At 43.3% G+C, this 15,586-nt stretch overlaps 1 protein-coding gene across 3 annotated transcripts in view; it reads right to left on the bottom strand.

The window, feature by feature from the left end:
- Positions 1 to 15,586, bottom strand: part of DOCK1 (dedicator of cytokinesis 1) — a 383,983-nt gene that overhangs the window by 14,865 nt on the left and 353,532 nt on the right. For all 3 annotated transcript variants that reach the window (XM_068140207.1, XM_068140209.1, XM_068140208.1), the window contains exons 49-51: positions 14,464 to 14,662; positions 7,931 to 8,084; positions 865 to 1,010 (exon numbers count right to left, since the gene is read on the bottom strand). In XM_068140207.1, the coding sequence (XP_067996308.1) occupies positions 865 to 1,010; positions 7,931 to 8,084; positions 14,464 to 14,662 (499 nt within the window). The remainder of the gene's footprint in view (positions 1 to 864; positions 1,011 to 7,930; positions 8,085 to 14,463; positions 14,663 to 15,586) is intronic.

The raw sequence follows: 15,586 nt of genomic DNA, 5'->3' as shown, positions 1-15,586 counted from the left end.
CTACAGGGGTGGCTTCTCTAGAAGGGAATGTCTTTCAGTATTTGGTTTTATTTCTCATTATCCTGCTTGCATTTGATTGCTAATAAATGAGACCAATTTCCCCAAGCTGAGTCTGGTCTGCCCATGATGGTAACTGGTTAGTGATCTTCCTGTCCTTATCTTGACCCACGAGCCTATTTTCTCTCCCCTGTTGAGTTGAAGAGGGGAGTGGTAGAAAGGCTTTGGTGGGCACCCAAGATCCATCCTGGGTCAACTCCTGAGACATCTTTAAAACGGCTTTTTTCTTCAAAGAGAAAATAAATGGCCCTTCTCAAAAGTGCTGCTTTAAAGAAAAGGACCAAATTATTTTTAAAAGCCTCCAAGATACAGGAAACAAAGTTGAAAAAGTGTATTTCCTTCAGAAATCTGAAAGCCTTGTTGATGATGAAGAGTGTTTCTGAGCTCCTTCCCTCAAAGGGCGCACGTGTGTTTGCCTGTAGGAAACAAGTGGCGATTGAAAGCCGACAGAACAGAGCTCCAGAAAGGAAAGATGTTAGTACATGTTTTATTTCCTTTCCTGGGAGAGGACTGAAAGGCTGTTAAATCTAATTTGCTGCTGAGACTATATACTGTCGGTTAAAGCTCCCTTACCAACACTGCTAACAACATTTTTCTTAGTTGTCTCCACCAGAACAAATCCAACCTCCCTTCAGCTCGGTCCCCATGAGTGATGCTGTTCCCTCACACTCCAGACACTTGTTTGCAGATGTGGAAGTGTCTGGATCTGCTGAAATGTCCACAAGCAGGATTACATCTCGCTGTGGCTTGCTCAAGGTATAAAAGCCAAGAAAACTGTAGGAAATTATCATCTTTTCTGGGACTCACCCTTTGATGGGCAGGGGGAGAGGTCGTTGGGCTGATCAAGTCTTGACTTTCCATGAGGTTCCCATAGTCAGCCATACTTCCTTTGAGAGGCAGAGGAGGAGGAACATCAGGGATGTCAGAGCTAGACATACCATTTAGCTCCAGGTCTGTAAAAGACAACACTCAGTTAACTCTTTCAGTAAGTGAATGGAATCCAGAGATCCAGACTGCACCAGTTCTTATGGCACTGATACAGTGACAATGCTGCACATTCAGTATCTGCTCTTCACTGCCTCTATAATTATTTGCAGCTCATCTAATGACAGGAAGTTCCACCTTAACATGAGAAAAAACTTCTTTACTGTAAGGATGACAAAAGCACTGGAACAGGCTGCCCAGAGAAGGTGTGGACTATCCTTCTCTGGAGACTCTCTTCACCATGAGGGTGGTGAGACACTGCAAAAGGTTGGCCAGGGAGGTGGCAGAAGCCTCATCTCTGGAGGTTTTTAACTCCAGGCTGGATGTGGCTCTGAGCAACCTGATGTAGTGGGAGGTGTCCCTGCCCATGGCAGGGGGGTTGGAACTAGATGACGCCTTGAGGTCCCTTCCAACCCTGACAATTCTGTGATTCTATGATACTTTCAAGACACACAGAATCACAGAACATATTTTGTTGGAAGAGATCTTCATGACTATCCAGTCCAACCTATAACCCAGCACTGCAAGACCACCACTAAACCATGTCCCTAAGTACCAGGTCCATCTGGTAATAATAAACCAGGTTGGAAGGGACCTTCAAGATCATCGTGTCCAACCCATTAACCAATCCAACCCACCCAAACAGCTAACCCATGGCATCAAGCACTCCATCAAGTCTCCTCCTGAACACCTCCAATGATGGTGACTCCACCACCTCCCCAGGCAGCCCATTCCAATGGGCAATCACTCTCTCTGTATAGAACTTCTTAACATCCAACCTAAACCTCCCCTGGTGCAGCCTGAGACTGTGTCCTCTTGTTCTGGTACTGGCTGCCTGGGAGAAGAGACCGACATCCTCCTGTCTACAACTTCCCTTCAGGTAGTTGTAGAGAGCAATAAGGTCACCCCTGAGCCTCCTCCTCTCCAGGCTGAGCAACCCCAGCTCCCTCAGTCTCTCCTCATAGGGCTTGTGTTCCAAACCCCTCACCAACTTTGTTGCCCTTCTCTGGACTCATTCCAGTAAGTCAACCTCCTTCCTAAACTGAGGGGCCCACAACTGGACACAGGACTCAAGGTGTGGCCTAACCAGTGCAGCGTACAGGGGCAGAATGACCTCCCTGCTCCTGCTGGCCACACTGTTCTTGATGCAGGCCAGGATGTCATTGGCCCTCTTGGCTGCTTGGGCACACTGCAGGCTCATGTTCATCCTACCATCAACCAGTACCCCCAGGTCCCTCTCTACCTGGCTGCTCTCCAGCCACTCTGACCTCAGCCTGTAGCACTGCATGGGGTTGTTGTGGCCAATGTGCAGAACCCGGCACTCGGATGTGTTAAATCTCATGCCGTTGGACTCTGCCCATCTGTCCAGCCTGTCGAGGTCCCTCTGCAGAAACTCACACATTGATGGGGTGTGGATTCACACTGGGCTAATTTTTTTAGGATACAATCAGGATCCTTGAACAGCCCCCTCTTTTTAATAGACACTTTTAATTGGGATTTCACACCAAAATATCCCTAGCTTAGCAAGTACCATTTTCTCAGCTCTAAGCTGTGCATTCTCACCTTGTACATTTAATGCACCACAAAAGTTTTGGTATGTGCCCTAAAAATATATAACCCAGCTCAGCTTTATTTACTTTCTCACAGTAAAATAAAAGCTTCTGGTTAATAAAAACGCACAAACGAAAGCCTATAATTAATAACATCTCTCTCTCAAAAACTTTCAAATTCCAGGTAACTACAATAAATGAGCAGCCATTAGCTGTTGAGCAAATAAAATCATGCAAGAGGAAGTACAAAACATTTATGATTATGGTTTGCTGGGTAGAAAGGCCCCTTTTCTTCACAGATAAATCCTAGCAGGTACCTGCTGCAAAGGCAAATAGCCTGAGGGACAATAAAATTTCCTGAGGCCTGGGGTGATACATAGGTTTCTGTGTGAAAATCCACCCACGGTGTATTTTGGGGTATTCAGTTGTTCTAACACAGGCAAAATCCACTCTGAGCATTGTGAGATAAGAAACTTAATTTATTTTTGATCAATTAGGGAAGTGTTTTCATTCAGGAAATGAAAAAAAGTGAAAGAGGTGTTTTTATTTCACTTGCTGATTTGTGAACCAAGAGGAGGACTCGTTTAAGCAGATGTTGTTATTGCAAGGCTCTTATCAATATCTTACAAAAAGTGTCTTGTTATTCTTCTCTGGAATGGCCTCTCACTAACACAATTTAACTGGAAGGTCCCTGTATTGATTTGTCACTGAAAACTGTAATTTTACTTTTCATCCTTTCAGTTGAACTTCCAACCACGCCAGGAAGAATATTTCCCATCCTGGGACTTCAAACTTTCAGTGGCTTCCACTACATCAGACTGAAAAGTGGTGCCTGTCCTCCAAGACCTGGATTTCTCATAGCTTTCTCTGAGGAAGCTGGGGCTGCTTAGCCTGGAGAAGAGGAGACTCAGGGGTGACCTTATGGCTGTCTACAACTACCTGAAGGGAAGGAAGTCTGGTGCTAAAACATGTCTTCCTCTGCTTCTGTCCCTTTCCCTACATTCCCCAGCCGGTATTGCAGCTCTAAGGAGGTGGTGGAGTCACCATCACTGGAGGTGTTCAGGAGGAGACTTGATAGGGTGCTAGGTTGCATGGTTTAGTTGGTTGGGTGGTGTTGGATGATAGGTTAGACTCGATGATCTTGAAGGTCTCTTCCAACCTGGTTTATTCTATTCTATTCTATTCTATTCTATTCTGTTCTGCTGCCCCCACTGTGTTCATACAGGCTTTACGTGGCACCTTCACAAACTCATCCTCTTGCAAGAGAGCAATAACTCCTTGTGAATGCAGACAGAGTATTTCCATCAGTGTGAACACTTAATAATTCATACAATCATGGAATGGTTTGGGTTGGATGGGATCTTAAAGATCATCTAGTTCCAAGCCTCCTGCCGTGGGCAGGGACATCTCCCACTACACCAGGATTCTCAAGGCCTCATGCAGCCTGGTGCTGAACATCCCCAGAGAGGGGGCAACATATCTGCATTCAGTGTGGCCAACTATTTAGTAGAACAAAAATATTCCATAGCAGAAAGAATTATTTGCCTCGATTATCTAATCTCTTGCTAAACTTAATGACATTCAGGAGTCATCCACCCCACTGCAGAAACAGATTTACAACACAAACTTCAGTCATTTTCAGTTGTACTTTGAGAAGATCTATTTGCTACAGACCTATTAATTTTCTCCTGCTCAGCTGAGCTGAAGTATACCTCACTAAGTCAGTCACCATACAAATAATTACTGATCATTTCTGGTTTGCTATTATTATTCAAGGTGTTTTATCCAACTAGGATGGTCTGAATATTTATTCCTTACTGGATGTGAGCTGCTGGGGATATCTTGAGCTGCAAGAGATCAATTAGATTTTGGTGGGTTTTTTTCTTTGTAATGCCCAAATTTTACACTCCATTCTCTTAAACTGCCAGCTAACAAGCAAGCAGTATTGCTTAGCAACCCATTAGCTGCTTTTAGCCACTTTCTGCATCAAAATCGCTGCTTCATTCTTAGAATTCCTCACATTCTGTATCTCTGCAATTCCTCACATGATTATGGACGAGCCCCATGAGTCTGCAATAAGCTGAACCTATTGTTCACAGCCTCCATAAATCTCCAGCACATAAATATTTTCAGAAAAACCTAATAGCTCAAGACAATTCTTAATAAAAGAGATCAAATTTGTCTTAATAAAATGTTCATGGGATGACATTATCCAACTCAAAGAGTATTTTTTGCAGGATTAGATATACTCTATATACTCTATCAATGATCTGGATGAGGGTATTGAGTCCATTATCAGTAAGTTTGCAGATGACACCAACTTGGGGGCAGGAGTTGATCTGTTAGAGGGTAGGAAGGCTCTGCAGAGGGACTTTGACAGACTGTACAGAGGGACAGAGTCCAAGGGCATGAGATTTAACACATCCAAGTGCCGGGTTCTACACACTGGCCACAACAACCCCATGCAGTGCTACAGGCTGGGGTCAGAGTGGATGGAGAGTGGCCAGGCAGAAAGGGACCTGGGGATACTGGTCAATAGTAGGCTAAATGTGAGCCTGCAGTGTGCCCAGGTGACCAAGAAGGCAAATGGCATTCTGGCCTGTATCAGGAATAGTGTGGCCAGCAGGAGCAGGGAGATCATTCTGCCCCTGTACTCAGCACTGGTTAGGCCACACCTTGAGTCCTGTGTCCAGTTCTGGGCTCCTCAGTTTAGGAAGGATGTTGACTTGCTGGAACGTGTCCAGAGAAAAGCAATAAAGTTGGTGAGGGGTCTGGAGCACAAGCCCTATGAGGAGAGGCTGAGGGAGCTGAGGTTGCTTAGCCTAGAGAAGAGGAGGCTCAGGGGAGACCTTATTGCTCTCTACAACTACCTGAAGGGAAGTTGTAGCCAGGTGGGGGTTGTTCTTTTCTCCCAGGCAACCAGCACCAGAACAAGAGGACACAGTCTCAAGCTGCGCCAGGGGAGGTTTAAGCTGGATGTTAGGAAGAAGTTCTTCATAGAAAGAGTGAGTGACCGTTGGAATGGGCTGCCCAGGGAGGTGGTAGAGTCACCATCACTGGAGGTGTTCAGGAAGAGACTGGATGGGGGCACTTGGTGCCATGGTTTAGATGATTAGATAGTGATGGATGACAGGTTTGACTCGATGATTTCAAAGGTATTTTCCAACCTGGTTAATTCTTTCTATTCTATTCTGTTCTGTTCTATTCTACTCTACTTCTGTGTTTTTCTATTTTTTATCATACCGGTAGTTCTTGCCTATCAAAACTTTAAAGAAAGGAGAGACTTCACAGTTTTCAAAAGACTTGTGTGACTTTTCACAGGAAATGCTGCATTGATTTGCACTTTTTTTGTCCCCTTCCACATGTTTGCAACCAACAACTGCAAATCATTAAAACAAAGCTACATGTCTTGGAGAAGACAATTTTGTTGCTACAGATTTGTAGAATAAACACATTCCTGCTCACAGCACATATACCTGCATTTGGCAATAAACATTTTCCAGAACTTTCACTGTTTAAAGGAAAAGGTATCAAAAAAGCAATTAAAACAGTGAGCCTGTCAAATGTGATTTTTTTAAAGCTGATCACCTATTCTCCTTTTAGAATAGAATAGAAATAGGAATAGAATAGAATTAGACTAGACTAGACTAGAATAAACCAGGTTGGAAAAGACCTTTGAGACCATCGAGTCTAACCTATCACCCAACACCACCTAATCGACTAAACCATGGCACCAAGCACCCCATCCAGTCTCTTCCTAAACACCTCCAGTGATGGTGACTCCACCACCTCCCTGGGCAGGCCATTCCAGTGGCCAATCTAACACAGAATCATAGAACAGAAATACAGACTGGTTTGGGTGGGAAGGGGCCTTTAAAGGTCATCTAGTCCAGCCAACCCTCCTGCAGTCAGCAGGGACATCTTCAACTAGAGTAGGTTGCTCAGAGTCTCATCCAACCCAATCTGGAATGGTACTAGGGATGGGGTGTCTACCCCCTCTCTGGAGAACCTGTGCCAGCATTTCACCACCCTCATTGCAAAACATATCTTCCTTCTCTCTAGCCTAAACCTCCCTCTTCTAGTTTAAAACCATTACCCCTTGTCCTGTGACAAGAGGCTCTACTAAAAGTCTGGTCCCATCTTTCTTATCAGCCCCTTTAAGTACTGGAAAGCCACCAGAAGGTCTCCCTGGAGCCTTCTCTCCTCCAGGCTGAGGAAACCCATTGAACTCTTGACTATTGTGCCAGCATTTGGGTACATGTATCAAAAAGCCCCTTTGGCTTTTCTTTTGGTCACATGTTGGCAATTGAAAGCTCTGGATTTCAGGATAACACTACTATAAAAGAAATAGCTGTTGTATTACAGCCAGTTTTGCAACAGGGTTTCCTGAAGACTGAAACAAAGAGATGATATTTTACTCAAGGACAGATGTCAATGTCAAGCAAAAAAATACATCAAAAAGATTGACTTTGGGTTTTTTCCTCCCTTCTGGCTTGTACTCACTACACAGCAAACAAAAGTTCTTTCAAGGTACAATTATATTAAAAGATTGCTTTTTTTTCAGCTTTTATGTTCTACAATACCCTAAATCCAATACACAATCAAGTACAACACTAATTTTTGACAGCTACTCTATACCTAAGTAATTGTTAATGATTACTTAAAAAGGAAACTTTTCCAATGCAGCAGTTTTGCTTGATTTGTAAAATATTGAAAGAATTTTTGCTGACAAATGCATGGAACATGATGTTAAGTGGTAGGGCCTTGTTCCTGCAGGGAATCCCATGGAAATGGGATTGAGTAACTGAAAGAAGTCAAAGAAGGGTGCAGGTAGACCACAGACACCACAGAACAAATACCAGACAGCCACAAAAACAATCCATGGGGTGGAGTACTTCTGTTATGAGGATAGACTGAGGAAACTGGGGTTGTTCAGCTTGGAGAAGACTCCAGCGAGACCTTACAGCTGCCTTCCAATACCTGAAGGAAACCCAAAGGAAAGCTGGAGAGGGAGTTTTCATAATTGTGTCTAGTGATAGGACAAGGGAGATGGTTTTAAACTGAGGGAGAGTAGGTTTAGGCTAGATCCTAGGAAGAAGTTCTTCAGTATGAGGCTGGTGAGACTCTGGAATGGGTTGCCTGGAGGTGTTCATGGCTAGCTTGGACAAGGCCTTGAGCAACCAGATCTAGTTAAGAGGTGTCCCTGCCCATGGTATAGAGGTTAGAGTAGATAATCTCTACAGTCCCTTCCAAGCTAAGCCATTCTACAGTTCTACGACAGGAGTCTTTTGTCTAGAATGTGCTAGGCAAAGAAAGTACAGATAAAATTAAAGACTTACTGGACTGTATGCTGAAAGAAAGTTTTGTCCGTGGAGTTATTGGGGGCGGTGTCATTTGGGTGCTGGGTGGTGACGGAGAGACGGAGAAACGTCTTTCACTCGACATAACATTTATGACTTGGCTTTTTGGTCTCTGTGGCCGCAGTGGGCTGATCTACATGGGGAGAAAACCAGTGAGACAGCAAAGCAATACATTTTGTTACAGAGTGATAGACCTTGGGGTTGCTGTATTTTCCCCACCACCTTAGAGTAGGCAATGCCAACACACAGTACTTCAGATTTAACGGGCTGTGACAGTTCCAAACGTTCTTCCCTTCTCCCCAGGAATCACAGTCAGACTCAAGGCACACACCTTCCCCTGATTTTTCTGAAGCAACGAGATAGTTCCCCAAACACTTGTTTAATAACAGCTAAGGAGGTCTATATCCTTACACAAGAGTATACAGCATTCAACATGTGTTCTTCCTTCTCACATGGCTCCACTTGGCTTTTACAATTTATTCTGCTCTTTTGAGGAAGACATCATCTGTCCAGAAACTCTTGATGGTGTCTGCTTCTGCTTGCATTTGATTCACAAACATCTTTATTTCTAGAGAAGGGCCACAAAAGCTGGTGAAGGGTCTAGAGAACAAGGCTTATGAGAAGCAGCTAAGGGAACTGAGGTTGTTTAACCTGGAGAAAAGAAGGTTGAGGGGAAACCTCCTGGCTCTCTACAACTCACTGAAAGGAGGTTATAGTGAGGTGGAGGTTGGTCTCTTCCCCAAGTAACAAGTGGTAGAACAACAGAAAATGGCCTCAAGTTGCACCAGGGGAGGTTTAGATTGGATATTAGGAAAAATATCTTCACTGAAAGAGTGGTCAGGCATTGGAATACCTTGGAGGTGTTCAAAAACTGTGTAAACATGGTGCTTTGGGACAGGGTTTGGTGGTGTTAACAGTTGAACCCAATGATCGTAAAGATCTTTTCCAACCTTAGTTATTCTATTGTTTTGCCCTGGCTGCTTCAGAGCCCTTTGAAACTTTCCATCAGAAACTCTGAAATTATTCTTGTAATCTGATGGGCAACTGATGCTTTGTTAAGGTGATTCCTTTTACTGAGTTTAATTCTGAGCTCCAATCTTTGTTAGCCAGCCACCAGCCCCTCTATTTCCAGTAATCGCAGGGAATTTTTTCTTTACAGGAGATCACAGAAAACAGAGCAGCAGCCTGAAGTTAAGAGGGGAATTACATCCAAGGTGCTGCATTAGGACAAAACAGAAAAAATGCCAGTGGCAATTCAGACTATTTTGAAGAACTCTGTCATTTCACAATGTTCTTTTAAAAAGCGTCTTGTGAAGGAGAAACCTACAGTGAGGTACAAGTACTTCGTTTTGCTCTCAGAAAACAAACCATAAAAGGGTTTGCATAAAAGGCTGTGTCTCTGACACCCTTCTACAAGAAATGGATGACCATAAAGTGTGTAAAAAACTTTTTGAAGGTTCATCACGACCTCTCAGAATTTTCTGATACCAAAATTCAAGGCCTACAGACTGCAAAGGTTTGTGCTTTCAAGAGCTTTCTTTTTAGTAGGATGGATAAGCAAAGCAATCACTTTCTTGGAGGTGTATAATTACAGAAAAGCAAGTAAGGAAAACAAATTGATTTGGAAAGCTGCAATGCCATAATCAAGAGAAAACCCAACAACTAGAATCAAGTTCCCAAGTTAACCTGGTCCGTCGCTACTTATCTCAAATACATTTCAACAACTGCTACGACTGACAGGCTTGGTCCTTCCCTTGCAGCTCCACATAAATCATAATTCTGCTAGGGAATAGGTATTCTTTGGAGACTGCTAAGCCATAATGAACCCACTGCTAATTTTTTTTTTTGTAGTCTAACGAAAGCAAGATCAATAGTGAGTGATGTTACACACCACTAAATCAATAAACTGTACAGCCTGTTCTTCTGATTTCCAACACAAGCTTTTGAGTGGCCTGTTAACTACCTGCCTTCAGTGTTAGGTTTGCTATCAGCTCATGGAATCAAAGAACTAACAATGAGAATTTATGTTGAAGAAGTTTATGTGATACTTGAAAGAAGATAAAAATCTCTAGGAAACTATAAAGACATTACTGATCATTTTTGCACAGCAAAGTGCTTAATTTGTCTTCTGATAAGATCATAGTAAGTACAAGAGCTCTGTAATTAGGGCTTGGGTTTTGATCAGTCAATAAATTCATTATGAGTACAGTGAAATTTGGAAGGCAGCACTGAAGCCATGCAACAAGACAAAACAGCCTCTGAATGCTCCTTTCTAAGGCAATTGTAAAATAATTCTGCAGTTAGCATCACAGAATGTGGGGGTTGGAAGGGATGTTCTGGAGATTAACTAGTCTAAGCCCCCTGCTAAAGCAGGGTCACCCAGAACAGGCTGCACAGGATAGAAATGCCCAGGTGAATTTTGAAAGTTTCCAAAGGAGACTCCACAACCTTTCTGGGCCAGCATGCTCCAGTGCCCTGCCACACTCATAGCAAAGCTCTTCAGATGGAACCTTCTGGGTTCCAGTTTGAGCCCACTGCCCCTTGTCCTGTCACTGGGTACCAGTGAAAAGAGCCCAGCCCCATCATCTTGACCTTCAGCCTTTAGATACTGATCAGCATTAAGATGGTTCCCTCTCAGTCTGCTCCTTACATATCTTTCTCTATTCTGCCATGACAATTCATTTCACTGGGGAAAAAAAGAAAGAAGCTCCTGCATACCTGCATAAGAAAGCCCCTCACAGTGATGGGAATACTCCTTTCAGGTGATGGCATCATCTCTGAAAAGAGTAGCAAAAGCTCTGTAGAGATGGGAATTACCACTCTCTGAGACACCTGTTGCACCTCAGAGATTAGATGTGGTATCATTGCACAAACCAATTAGTAGCAATTAACACAAGATCCAGAACAGATCAATTCATAAAGCTACTGTTGGCCAGCAGGCTGAGGGAGAAGACTCCATCCCTCTGCTCTGCTGAGACCCCACCTGCACTGCTGGGGCCAGCTCTGGAGTCCTCAGCACAGGAGAGACATGGACCTTTTGGAGTGGGGCCAGAGGAGGGCCACAGAGATGATCAGAGGGCTTGAACTCCTCTGCTGTGAGGATAGAATGTCCTCCTCTGCCTCATGAAGAAGAAAGAAGGGCTTGATCCATCTGGTGTTGACAAATACAAGCAGGCTGTACTTCTTTCATCTGTTTTCTCCAAGGTACTTGTCAACTGTCAACATACTAAAGAAAAGCAGGTCTTCTCCTGTAAAACCCCTAAATATTCTAGAAGTCAGAACTAAGAATCCATTAGAGATTTCACCCTCCCTGAAGGCAGTCAAAAAACATGCAGACGTGGCACTTCAGCACATGGTTTAGTGGGCATGGTGGGGCTGGGTTGATGGTTGGACTTGATCTTAGAGTTCTTTTCCAACCTTAATGATTCAATGATTCTAAATGTTGTTACTGAATTAGTGATGGTACAAGTGAGTTCTGAAATTCTCAGCAGAAGGAATTCAGTAACTGTAACACTACAGTACTTCATTACAAAAATTAGGAAGAAGTTGTTCAGTACAAGAGTGGGGAGACTTTGGAATAGGTTGCCCAGGGAGGCTGTGGATGGCTCCTCCCTGGGGTTGCGCAAGGCCAGGATGGATGAGGCCTTGAGCAGCCAAGTCTAGTTGTGAGGTGTCTCTGCCTATGGCAAGGGGTTGGAAAAAACTCTTTAAATCTTTAATTTCCATTTCTAGTCAAATCTGGATCCCTTTAAAACAAAACCAATAAACAATCCTAATTTTTCCACCTCCATTCCATCCTCTTTTTTCCCCCCCCCCCCCTTTTTTTTAAAAGCCTGCAAAATTGCTGCTTCCAAGCTCCTAATGCCAGATAAATCAAAATGCCTTTTTCTTCATAAAACACAGCAGTAGCAGTGCTTTGGGAGCAATTTCAACCTAAAAATGGGAACTTGCACAGAGTGCAGCCCACAAAAGTAGAACAATGGGAAAGCTCAATTCTTACCCACAAAAGATAACGATTTCCCTTTTATACCATTAATAGGGGACATACGTCTCCAGAGTGCACAAAATTTAAGAGAACACAAATTTTTCTCTTTAAGCTCCTTGAGAACATCTGTGTGAAATTCCTGAAGACAGCAGTGGGAATTTTACAGCCACTCTTGCAAACTAATCTCAAAAGTGTTTCCCCTGTTTCATCTGCAAGAGGAAGTGAACCACACTAACACCGAGCATTAAAAATTGACGTGGTCATTTTGGAGCTCATCAAATAGGCTGCAGACACTGAAAAGGGGGAGTTTTTATCTCACCAGTAAGCTCCTTTTCATATTATTGATCTCTGGATTTCAAGAAGCTCAGAGTAACTGTAAGTAACTAATTCTGACATGTATTTTCCCTCCCTCTTTATAACCAGGGGAATATTAGTCACATCAGTCATGCACTGAACGCTCCTGACTGGGAAGAGTAGAAAATGTGAGTTAAACCATGTTGGGCTTTGCTCATTTTTGTTATTCAGATAACAAATGGGAATATGTCTTTGAGGGTTATCATGTCTTCCATTCCAGCCAGCATTTGCATTTTGCCAGTCATTCAGTCTTCTTCATAGTCCAAGACCTCTCAGGGACGACAGTGGCCTTGCAGTGACATCAACCAGCTCCTTGGGCATCTCCCATTTAGTCTCATTGATTTCTGCAAGTCCAACTGACTGAGCTGCTCAAGAATACAGTTGTCTTCTTTTGGGGCTAATGCTCTTGCAGTGCTTCTTCAAATATCCTGTTAGTCCACTTGCAGATCTAGGAGATGTGAGTGCAAGTCTTGTCATCACAGTGTTCAGTCTTAGTCAAAATATGACTGCTGCAGTGAGCTGAATGCATTCCATCAAAAGAGATGAAACATATGGAAATCAATGCAAGATGTATTTTCTGTCTGATAACCTGGGACTGTTTAGCCTGGAAAAGAACAGACTGAGAAGGGATCTTCTCAATGCTCAGCAACAGCTCAAGGTGAGAGGCAAGAGGATGGGACCAGGCTCTTTTCAATGGTGCCCAGTGACAGGACAAGGGGCAATGAGCACAAACAGGATCCCAGGGTGTTCCATCTGAACATGAGGAGAAAATTTGCTGAGAGGATGCTGGAGCTCTGGAGCTCAGAAAGGTTGTGGAGTCTCCCTTCTCTGGAGAGATTCCAAACACACCTGGACATTGTGATCCTGGGCAACCTTCTGTGGCTGATCCTGCTTTAGCAGGAGGGGTTGGACTAGATGATGCCCATTGGTCCTTTCCAACCCCCAACAATCTGTGATAACACTGTCTGGCTGTGGCAGGGGAATCTCCAGCAAACAATCAGGGCTGGTACAAAATTTACTGATGCCAACGGAGAAACCTACTGACTTGAGAGGAGTTTGTGTGAAGAGCCTGAGATGCACAAAAAAGATTGTTTCTGAGTTTTCTTCTTAGCAATAGTGGGTCTATGGCCACATCAGATAAAACAACTGTGAACTTCTGAGATGTCAGAAGACATATATGAGAAATTAGCTCATCTCAGGATGGGAAAGCGGGGAGAATATCCAGAGGAATATAACAGAGGAATTGTGGCGGAACATCTAAAGTAATATTCCACTACAAATACCAAACTTAAGGGGTCTAGTCATCCCAAGTCAGAGAGAAACCTCTTCACTTTGTCAATGTAAATGATTCAGACACCAATGAAACACTTTGCTGAGTTAAAAGTTGGCTCTACAACTACTTGTAGGGTAAACCTTTAAGAAAATATTTCACTTATTTCTAGAGGGCAAGTTTTAAACTCTTGGCCTGGAAACAGATGCTCAGGCAGAGATTTGGAGGTTACAGTTAGGTCATGTGCACCTTGCTCCAGCTTAAAATGGTCTTGCTTTGAATTTCAGAGCTCAAACTTCTCAAGTTGCTTAAGCCTTTAGGACAGTTTCAGTGATTAAATATACACCCAGAAGAGAGGGCTTAAAGGAGATATTGCCCTGTAGTTAATACTCTTACACCCAGCCACCAGTGGAACCGCTTACGATTTTCTGCTCAAAATAGCCTTTCAAGAGTACCTAACTGCCATGCACGAAACAACCTGCTAGCATTTCCACCAAAAAGCATCTTGCAGTAGTCAGATGAAATATGAGAAACCCCACCACTATCTATTGGGAGCCTTAAATTCAAAAGGCTGCTAAAATGGCAGCATTTATTTTCCTTAGGATAGACCATCTGTTCCTTTCATCACATAGTCATATATAGCTTTTGGTTAAGATTTTTATCTAAGAAACCATGGGGGGGGTTTTTGGTTTGTTTTGTTGTTGGGTGTTTTTTTTTTTACACTGTAAATAAAATCTGTATTTTTGATTCATTAGCACATATATTAACACCACAGCATATTCCCTTAGGAGTTATTTTTGGGCTAAAACCCAAAATACATGGTAAAACTGGCCGTTTTCCTTTAAAAGAAGAGACAGAACACTGCTCAGAGTTAGATAAAGCATTGCCTGCTAATCACGTTACCGTTTCTGAAAGGATCACTGCTTCAGACTGCTGCAGAGAAATATCAGTAGACTTAAATTCTTTATCAAATATCTCTTGATGCTTGCTGTTCCTTTTCTCCTTCTTCTTTTCTTTCTTATCTTTATCTAGGTCATCCTTGTCCAATTTATCCTGAGACCTCGAATGCATCTTTTTTGGCAGGAGGGGCTCCAGCACAAACCTAAAGAAAATTGTTGTTGCTTAGATCAATACAATAAAAGACTATTTTCAAAGCACCTAATTTTCATTTACATATATCCCAAAGCCTCACCTGAGTTAACGATGCTTTGCTAATCCAGGAAAACTCATTAGAGAGAAGAGGAGGGGGCAGAAGGTCATAACAATCATAATTGTCTCACAGTAAATTTACTGCTGAAGCACTGAAGAACCAAGACTGCCTATTTCCCTCCTCTGTAGTAAATGCACCAGTTTACAGCTACACAAACTGCTGAGTTTTACTGGATGTGGTTTACATAAAAATGAGTTTCTGAAGAAGCACTCCCACTCTGTCTGCTCTGGCACCATGGCAGATGTGCCAGCAGACAGCTGGAAACTCCAGTGGGAACCAGCACCATACAAGACCAGGTAACTCTACACTGCACTAAAGAAATGTCAACCCCTGCTCCCCTTGCACCTTGGAGGCATTCCATACATCACAGAATCACACAAAGCATCAGTTTGGAAGGGACCATTGAAGGTCATCTTGTCCAAACCCCTGCAGTCAGCAGGGACATCTTAAATTAGATTAGGTCACTCTGGGCCCCATCAAGTTTGACCTTGAATGTCTCCAGGGATGGAGCCTTCACCACATCTCTGGGCAACCTGTTCCGGTATTGCACACTATCATTGTGAAGAATTGCCTCTCTATGTCCAACTTAAATCTACCCTGCTCTAGTTTCAAACCATTGCCCCTCATCCTGTCACCACAAGCCCTTCCAAACTGTCCTTCCCCAGCCTTCCTGTAGGTCCCCTTTGGATACAGCTATAAGGTCTTCTCAGAGCCTTCTCTTCTCCAGGCTGAACAGCCCCAATTCTTTCAGCTTGTCTTCACAGGAGAGGTGCTCCAGCTTTCTGATCATCTTTGCAGCCCTACATCTACCAGTGG

The sequence above is a fragment of the Melanerpes formicivorus genome, unplaced genomic scaffold (genome assembly GCF_026170545.1).
Source record: "Melanerpes formicivorus ecotype bairdi unplaced genomic scaffold, bMelFor1.0.p_v2 SCAF_6, whole genome shotgun sequence".
Taxonomy (NCBI): domain Eukaryota; kingdom Metazoa; phylum Chordata; class Aves; order Piciformes; family Picidae; genus Melanerpes; species Melanerpes formicivorus.
Note: the sequence above shows the minus strand (reverse complement) of the source record. Positions and strands in the feature narration are given on the sequence as shown.